Source organism: Macrobrachium nipponense, chromosome 46 (assembly GCF_015104395.2).
Source record: "Macrobrachium nipponense isolate FS-2020 chromosome 46, ASM1510439v2, whole genome shotgun sequence".
Lineage (NCBI taxonomy): Eukaryota > Metazoa > Arthropoda > Malacostraca > Decapoda > Palaemonidae > Macrobrachium > Macrobrachium nipponense.
The window spans coordinates 40997491-41007490 of NC_061106.1; the positions used below are offsets into that span (position 1 = coordinate 40997491).

Sequence of the window (10000 nt, forward strand, 5' to 3'; positions counted from 1 at the left end):
TCTCTCTCTCTCTGTTTCTGTTTCGCTTAAATACCACACACACCATCACATCTCTCTCTCTCGCTTTGTTTCACTTGAAGTATATTCTTCTCTCTCTCTCTCTCTCTCTGTTTCTGTTTCGCTTGAAATACACCACACACACACTCTCTCTCTCGCTGGTTCACTTGAAGTATATTCTCTCTCTCTCTCTCTCTCTCTCTCTCTCTCTCTCTCTCTCTCTCTCTCTGTTTCACTTGAAATAAATCCTCTCTCTCTCTCTCTGGTTGGCTTGAAGTATATTCTCTGTCTCTCTGTTTCACTTGAAATACATTTTCTCTCTCTCTCTCTCTCTCTCTCTCTCTCTCTCTCTCTCTCTGTTTCACTTGAAATACAATCTCTCTCTCTCTCTCTCTCTCTCCGTACATGTCAGGCCTTCACGATCTCACAGATATGGAAGGTGAGATGCCGGATGTCTTCTGGGTTGACTCTTGTCTTTCTCGAGGTGGAATTATTTGTCTTTCTCCGTCCATATGACACGGGGTTTTAGAGAGCCTTGAACCTACACCAAGGCTAAGGATTCTCTGTTCCCAGAAGGGTATGTTTTTCGAAAAGTTATGTTCTGATCTCGCCCTGAATATTGTAATTTTGCGCCAGTTATGAGACACTCCTTTGGTAAGATTTCAGTAAAAGAAAAAAAATCACAGTTTTTGGTTTCTGTTAATAGACGAACAAACAAACATATATATAACATAAAGCAACCTTCGTTTCGAAGTAAGGTTTTAAATGGGAGTATGGGAAGGGGCGGTTTTTTTATTTTTTTTTTTTTTTTTTTTTTTTTATTTTTTTTTTTTTAAGCCATCTGAAATGTAAGACAAGAATCTTGCTAACTCACCCTGCCCACCAAACAGAAACAGCCAATACGTTGTTTTAGTGCCTCGGTCAGTCGGTTAATTAGTTGTTTAAACGATTGAGTGAGACATTTGTCAGACCTGGTTTCGTCTCTCTAAAAGCATCACAGACGCCCCGGGAAGAAATCCAAACCTTGAGGAAGAATCTTAACCGTCGGGTCCTGTTCTTGAAAAACCTGCTATCTCGTTTTATTTTATTAAAACGGCTTGGTGACGCCAAGGTTCATTAGCTACTAATGAAAGTACATCTAAATCTTTTCGGCCGATGACAAATCCTACCTTTGAACATTTAACTCCCGAAGTAAAATGCAGCTAAATGTTTTTGATTTTTTCCTTTTCCAATTAAAAGAGGGATTTAGTTTTTTTTTTTTTTTTTTTTTCTCGAGTATCTCAGTCGGAAAACGTACTTTGAAATAGCAGGTGAATCCTAATGGGTTTTAAAATCTTTTCAGCATGGTATCGCCTGCCTTTGATCCATGATTACCCTCGGATTAAGGCCAGTTACGTCTCTCGACTCAAAGAGTGCTAATGTCAAGTGGCAAAGCATAGGATGGAGCTTGTTATATTTAGAGAAATGCCGAGAAATTTGGTGTTTAAATCGTAAGCCCGTGGAATTTTGTCTCAGAAGTTGATGGATGAGGTCATTAAATAAAGCTCACGTGATCTAATGCAGAAATAAGTGAAGTTCTGTTCCAAAACGAGACGGAGGAATGAAACGACAAACGGCATTTTTCATAACTGCAAATGAATCCGTATCACACATCGGAATAGGGTATTGATTGGTTTTGGTACCATAAATTGCCGTTGAATAGATTGATCACTGAATGAGAATATGACAACGCCAAAGACGATGGATCTGCAGCTGAATAACGATTAAAAAGATGCACAGTCGATCAGTTTTGCTTTCTCGCTTGATAAGAGTGCTTGTCTAATTTCTCCCAAGTGCATATGTAGAATTTATCCTGAGAAACAGTATGCAGTTTATGTTTACATTGCTGAAGGAAAAAAGTTAGTGATTGTGCGCACTTATGAACACTACAGTAATTAAATATCTCGTTCTGCAAGAACAAATATAATGTGCTCTATCCATAGATTATTCAGTAATTTTATATCTCGTTGTGCAAGAACAAATTTAGTGTGCTCCAACCATAGATTGTTCTGTAATTTTATATCACGTTGTGCAAAAACAAATATACTGTGCTCCATCCATAGATTATTCAGAAATTTTACATCTCGTTGTGCAAGAACAAATTTAGTGTGCTCCAACCATAGATTGTTCTGTAATTTTATATCTAGTTGTGAAAGAACAAATATATTGTGCTCCATCCATAGATTATTCAGAAATTTTATATCTCGTTCTGCAAGAACAAATTTAATGTGCTCCATTCATAGATTATTCAACTTTTGACGTTTACATTTAAACTTTATTCCTCCACTGATCATCTGTTCTCCAATTCTCTTTATTCCTTCGCTGTGTTTATTCCGTTGAATTTGGGCTTCCCTTGGTGGCTGGGGAGCACGTTTGTTTTTGAGCCGTTTATCTGTTTTTGACATCCCAATTATCGGGTCCGGATGACACGGGCCTCGGTTCGAGGGCAGAATTATTATATCCCTTTGATGATTTTACCGAAATGTTTGCACGGCCGTGATCAAAAATGATATTCAGTATTGTTTGGCCGGCTCGTTTCTTTTTAGCAGGTTTTTTGTCATTTCAGTTACATTATTGTTTTCATTCGTCAGTCTCTTCTGCTCCAAACCTGAGAGGGGTGGGTTCGATTCTAGGACTGAGTAGCTATACCTTAACTTCTTTTCCTAAGGTATAAGTTTTATATGTATTGATTTAAAAAAAAAAACTCGAGTTCGATCACGGGCGAGGAGAAACAATTCACGGTCATTTCATGAAAAATCCATGGTGTCTCCGTTGGCCTTTACAATGGAATGGTGTACGTGGTGAAAAGTCGACTGCTGTGGGTTTTAGCCAGACGAGAGAGAGGGGTGTCTGGTAGTAAATTCATCCTGAAATACGCGTTGAAATCCAGAATTTTGATATTTTGATGCACCAATTTAAAAGGGGAAAAGAGAGAGAGAGACACACACACACACACACACACACACATATATATATATATATATATATATATATATATATATATATATATATATATATATATATATATACATATATATATATATATTGAAAGTATAGTCTTCCACATTCTTAAGAAATAGTTTACATATGTACGTGAAGAATATGCTGCGTGAAAAATCCATCTCTCCCTCATGAATAAATAAATCAATCAATAAATAAAATAAATAAATAAAAACTTAAGCCCGCATGTCTGTAAATAGGCAAATGAATTATTCACAGACACCGAACTCGAAAAACAGAATTAGAGAAAAATATGATTGCTTATTCAAATCTTAGCATTGTTTTCTAATGATTGCCTATGCGTGTGATTTATCTTCGCACACTAAACTGACTTGACGTCATGGGGCAGAATACGATTAGGTAGCAGACCGGAAATGAAAGCAGAGGAAAATGAGCGTCGGTAGGGCGAGATGAACAAAATTAGGGAGGGACCAGGGGAGAAAAACAAAGTTAGGGAAGTAAGAGGGGAGAAAAAGAAGACAACTAGGGAGAGGGTTTGGAGAAATGAGCAAAACAGAACTAGGGAAAACAGAGAATAGGGAATGTGGGTTGGGAGATATGCAAGGGTATAAGGGAGAGTAGATTACTTGTGGGAGGGTCAGAAAACAGAAGACATAACATTGCAAAGGAAGAAGGGGAACATATGAAAGAACGACGCCATTTGCTACCGATAATGAGAATTATAGGGAATCCTGCCTTGCCACGCTCTACTACAGTAGATTCACATCAACCGTGCATTTGATGTCTAGGCCAGTTCCTTACGACTCTCCTGATTGGCTGTTGATAAGCCAATCACAGGGCTGGAAAAACTCCGTTTCTCTCGAGAGTTCACATGGGTACGATGTATTTTCCACCTCTCCTGAGGGATACGTCTTTCAAAAGTATCCCTCAGGAAAGGTGGAACATATATCCTGCCTATGTGAACTCTCGAGAGAGAGTGAGTGTTTCCAGCCCTGTGACTGGGTAATCAAAAGCCAATCAGGAGCGTCGAAAGGGACTGGCCTAGACATCAAATGCACGGTTGATGTGAATCTATTGTAGTAATGCGAAGACCCTCATACCGAGTTTTGTGTACGAAGTATGATGCAGTTTTTCTAAATGTTGTAACTATAGACTCGAAAACCTTCACGCTTTTCAGGTGATAGAAGTTCACTCTCGACGTGGTTCGTAAGTCACGTAAAGCCGTTGGTCCCGTTGCTGAATAAACACTGGCTCCATGCAACGTAAAAACACCACACAAACAAACAAACAGAAACACAATTGACCGTGATTTCGTCTCTTCATAATTCCCCCTAAACGGCAGAGGATTTCATCTCTGCCAGCGAAGTAGCGGAGTAAAAAACAAAAATTGGATTTTCCGTTCCATTCCTGTCCCTGGTGTTCACTTTTGATGCCCAAGAATCATTACCGGGCTCAGAGGAACACGTTTGAGCCCTTTGTAAAAGGGCCTGGAGGGCTTCAAAAGCCAATATCTCTTTGCGGTTTATTGCATTTTGAGCATTCCAGTTTCCCCTTTCAATGGCGCAATCAAAAGGACTTTTTTCCCCTCCCTTTTCTTCTTTCTTATCTTCTTTTTCTTTTTCCTTCTTCTTCTTCCTTTTTTTTTTTTTTTTTTTTTTTTTTTTTTTTTTTTCTTTTTTTTTTTTTTTTTTTTTTTTTTTTTTTTTTTTTTTCAAATCGGGGCTCTTTGGATTTCGAAGTGACGTCGTCTCGTTCCAAAATTGGGAAAGTGTTGTACATTTCTAGGCATTTTTGTGAGCACTGACTATAGTTATTACTGATGCATATGTTAGGTGAAATTTCATTCCAGTATGAAGAAGGCTGCCAACAGTGACAGAGTACACTTATAGTGTTCTTATCATGTGCACTTCTCGTTAACTTGGATATGGAAGTAGGAGAACGGTTCCAGTGGAATTAGTGACAATAGAGAATATAAATCTAATGTTTTTTTTTCACTTTCTACTCGGATTTCTATACAAGCCCCTTTAGAAAAATATATTGTTAAACCCAGAAATATACAAGTCTGTCGAGGGAGCTGTTTTTTCAAAATCTGTAGTTAACTGTATATGTTACTTATTTTGTAAACAGTTATTTTGAGCAAAAATTTCCTATTTTGTCGTGCAAATTCAAATTCGTAGCATATTGACCAGTTAATGAGCCAAAAATTCACTATTTTGTCGTGCAAATTCAAATTCGTAGCATATTGACCAGTTAATCAGTAACTATTCGTCCTCATACATACATACATAGACCCCCTTGAATAACAACCATAAAAAATAATGCTGAAGGTTTTTCGAGAATTGATTTTGTGTAAAATACTATTTCCAAAAAATTTTTTTTACCGATTTTTTTCCCCCGCAATATAAGCTAAAATTTACAACGACGTTTAGTGGACATTAATTTGAAATTCAATGTTCCGACCCTTAAATCATGATCAGTGACAATGGATGATGATATTCTAATCTGGAAAAGTGGATCAGTTCGTTGCTATAAGAAAGCAATCAAAATCCAAGAGGATGATTTACGAGCTAATACAAATCGTTAAGATGAACTCTGTAAAGGTACCTAGTGGACATAAGGAAAATTCACCCGATAAATTCGGCGAGGACGAAGCTGCCCACCACCAAAAAAAAAAAAAAAAAAAAAAAAAAAAAAAAAAAAAAAAAAAAAAAAAAAAAAAAAAAAAAAAAAAAAAAAACAAAAAAAAAAAAAAAAAAAAAAAAAAAAAAAAAAAAAAAAAAAAAAAAAAAAAAAAAAAAAAATCCACGATCAAAATTCCAGTATCCGCATGTGCCACAGTCATAAATTTCTTAAAAACCATCTCTCCCCATTATATATAAGCGCCGGCCTTCATTTGCTTTAATTTACTTTACGCTCTGCCAGTAGGAGGAGGAGACGTCTGTTCCCGAATGGAATACGCCGCTGACCCATTTTCCTTTGAAAGGCTTTTCTTCCCTTCAACCCTCCTCCCTCTTAATACTGCATCAGTTTCAAGCTCATAAATAGAAAGGAAAAGAGGGTAAATCTCTCTTTCATCCTTTCAGAACCCAGAAAATCCCATTACCGCGAACAAATACAGCTTGATCCGGTAATTAAATAGTCGTTCGGACCTGTGTATGCGCTGTGAATATTCTCTCTCTCTCTCTCTCTCATCTCTCTCAATCTCTCTCTTCTCTCTTCTCTCCTCCTCTTCCTTCTCTCTCCTCTCTTCTTCACCATTTTCCTTTCCTCTCTCATATGCACCATGAACTTCATCTCTCTCTCTCTCTGTAGGTGTCTATCTAATCTATCATCTAGGCATTATAAATCTCTCTCTCTCCTCCTCTCTCTTCTCTCTCTCTCTCTCTCTCTCTCTCTCCTATATGTTATGTATGTATGTATGTATCTTTACTATGCATTAGTAACTACTGCGCTTCTCTCTCTCTTCTCTCTTGCACCTTTTCAGTGCTTAAATATATTTTCCCACCCCCCCACTCTCTCCTCTCTCTTCTCTCTTCTCTTCTCTCTATCTCTCTCTCTCTCTCTCTTCTCTTCTCTCTCTCTCTCTCTCTCTCTTCTCTCTCTTTGGCAAACGTGGCAATACCTTCGATTTATCCAGCGTAACTCTTGACAACTTCTCTTTTCCCCGGCATTCAAGAAAACGTACAGACGCAATCGGACGCAAAAAGCAATCGCTCGTAAAACCACGAAAAACGTCATCCAATGCTTTACGTTCAGTGGGTTGCACAGCGATGGACAGCGCCCGTATAGTGCAGCAGTCGTGCAGCATTACGTATGCCTTCTAAACAGGACAGTGACGCAGGATTTTGCTGGTCATAACAACCAGAAAATAAAAAAGAAAAAAAAAAAAGGGATTTACCTTCATCCTACGACATGTGCTTTCATAACTGTATCTCAGATAGTCAGTGTTATGTGTGTGTATTGATTTTTAAAAAATATTGAAATGCAGTAAACATGTATATTAAAGTATCTGCGATGCTGCATATAAAATCCGGCATGTTATATATAATATATATATAATATATATATATATATATATATATATATATATATCTATGGGTCTGTATATATACCTATATGTATATATATGTTTTTTTTTTCTCTCTTCTCTTCTTCCCCCCTTCCCCTCATCACCACCCTGCCTTAGCCTCCTCCTACCTCCCTTCATCCGTATTATTAGGGGAAGGTGCAGGGAATGTTATGGGGCTTAGCGGCGGGGGTGGGTGGTGGGGCGGGGAAGGGGGCGTTGATGTGAGTAATCCGATTCATTACGCGAGGTGAGGCTTTAAAAAAACGCAGTTTACCCAACCAAAATTACAGACAGTTCCCCTCTGAAAATATCACCGGCATGTAATTGTAATTAATTACGTCAAATGGGGGAGCATAATTAGCCACTATTTATAAATGTCTGAGAGACAAATGGAACCCGTAAAGGGCATTCAGAGTAAGGGAAAAATATATTAAAACAAAATGAAAATCATTGTGGGGGCTATTTCTCAAACAGCAGTATACCTCTCCTCTCTCTCTCTCTCTCTCTCTCTCTTTTCTCATCCCCAGTGGGCGTAAGATGAGAAACCTGTCGGGAACTAAGTAACTGCAAACGAAAACTATATATTCCCAGGCTGCATTTTTGCCCTTCCATAAAGAACGAACTCATTCCATTTCTTTGCTACAAGAACATTAGAAAACCGTCTGGCCGGAGGAACCGCGCTCGCGAGCACGCGCACTTGCACCGAATTTGTCTTTCCAGGATCATTGCCGGCCTCTAAATCTCCTGGAGAACGAGTCTATATATTTTTGTTTCCAAGTGCCGTAGCTTATGAAAGAAACAACCGCCCACAGACAGACAAGAAAGGCTTTGAATTACCTATAGCCTAGCTACACCTATAAATGGGGGGATTCGCACCCACTGGTGAGTGCCAGTGTGGCTATCCAGTACAAACAATGCAACACATCCTTCATGAATGTGAACTGGGACCCACCTGCACAGATCAAGACCTCTTGAACACCAATGAAGCGGCCAAACAGTGGATCCAGCACTGGCGCGACAAGATATGATGACCTTCCCAAAAAAAAGTGTCAGGCACTTATAGATCTGCGTTTCTCGAATGACTGTTAGTTGAGCTTCATCGGAATCCATCCCAAATCACATTCCAGCGCTTGGCTTCCAAGCCTAAATTTCATCATATTCCATTCCATTCCATTCATCGGGATCCCAATGAAATATGTTTTGTTTATTTATTTATTTTTTTTTTATGATTAAGGGCAGCTTTCAGGAGCTAAACCTACACGTGTTTATCCTCTGCAGAATCCTTGAAGCCTTTTCAGAATCCTTGAAGCCTTTTGAACGCTCAGAATAGTTTCCTTTGTGTGTGTGTGTGTGTGTGTGTGTGTGTCTATACATTATGTAAAAAAAAAATTAAAAATAAAAACTGCCGCCCACACGCGTCTGGAATTAAAGATCGTAGTAGTAATTTGAATTTTTTTTTTTTTTCTTTTACTTCCAAAGCCTGGATAAGCTCGCCAACAAAACCTGCCCCCTTCTGCAGTCCGCTGGGCGTCGGGAGCTGAATCTACGAAGCGACACACCCGCACGCCCACACGCCCCCAGGAGTGGTGGTGTGGAGGACACGACTACCGAGGAGGATCAGCTGGCATACTTCCCCGCCGAGGAAGAAGGAGATGTAAGTCTTGTAATTTTTGAGAGAGAGAGAGAGAGAGAGAGAGAGAGAGAATTATCACAAATAAATTAGTGTTTAATAGTGTTTAAGTAGTACGGAAGATGCTGATAAGCATATCATATCTGAACAACTATTATATATATATGTGTGTGTGTATGTGTGTATTATAAATACACACACACACACACACACACACACACATACATATATATATATATATATATATATATATATATATATATATATATATATATATATATATATATATATGATATATATAAAAGAATATAGCTGTATGTATAAAAAACTAAGAAAGAGGCAAATGTGCCCATATGGCATTAAAGGTAAGCTCACAGTTCAGACCTTCGTGTAGTTAACGAAGAGACAAATAAAGCGAAACTCGTTATCAAAAAAGCTAGTTCGAAAAACAAAATCTCGAATATCTCTTCGTCCGATTAATGGCTAAACATAGACAATTTCAAAGCCACTACAACAAGGTTTCAGAACTCGCAGTGCATTGAGTTCATATTTAAGATGAAGGAACCAAACGAGACTTGACTTCACACCGAAGGAAAGAAGGATCCTATCATACATTTGGGGTTCCAGAATAATGGCTCCATCTCTGGGAGTTGCTTACGTTATGTAAATTCCCTAATAATTTTTGAGATTTATTCAACTTGGCTTACAGTTTATTTTTTTTTCTTCACACCTACTCCTACTGCTTCTTCTTCTTCTTCTTATTCGTTGCTGGTACGTGGGTACCTCCAGAGCCATCGAAGAATTGTTGAATATCTTCGTAGATTTGCATATTGGCATGTAAATCCAGTTAGAAGGGAGGCAGAGTTCCTAAAGTTTGGAAAAAAAAAATCATTCGACGCACAGGTTTCTTGCTGTTCTTTTTATCAAAATTGACATTCGCTCATTCGCCAGCGTGTACGTAAAATGTGTCTACATTATCTGCGTGTGAGTGTGTAGTTCAACTCCGAGTAAGATTTCAAAGCATTATTTAAGTGATACCTATGATAAAAGCCGAAGTATCTCTGTATTTAGTAGACTGGTTCTGGGCTTGATCTTATTCAGTATGTTTTATTTTTCCTTTAAGAGTAAAAGCACGAGTTGGTTAGATTGCAAGATGCTATCGACATGAGACGCATTCGTGCAGTATTATTACATCTCTCGATTATTGTTCATTTTGTGTGTTTATGACTCTGAGCGTTCTTTATGGAGGCTTTTATGCCCAAAGATCTTGTCTTCATCTTATTCATGACAAGGCAGATACTTTA

At 38.2% G+C, this 10000-nt stretch overlaps 1 protein-coding gene across 1 annotated transcript in view; it reads left to right on the forward strand.

Moving 5' to 3' along the window:
- The window catches only part of LOC135214951 (fibrinogen C domain-containing protein 1-A-like), a 504902-nt gene that overhangs the window by 440308 nt on the left and 54594 nt on the right, over nt 1–10000 (forward strand). The window contains exon 7 of the mRNA XM_064249444.1: nt 8546–8720. Within this exon, the coding sequence (XP_064105514.1) occupies nt 8546–8720 (175 nt within the window). The remainder of the gene's footprint in view (nt 1–8545; nt 8721–10000) is intronic.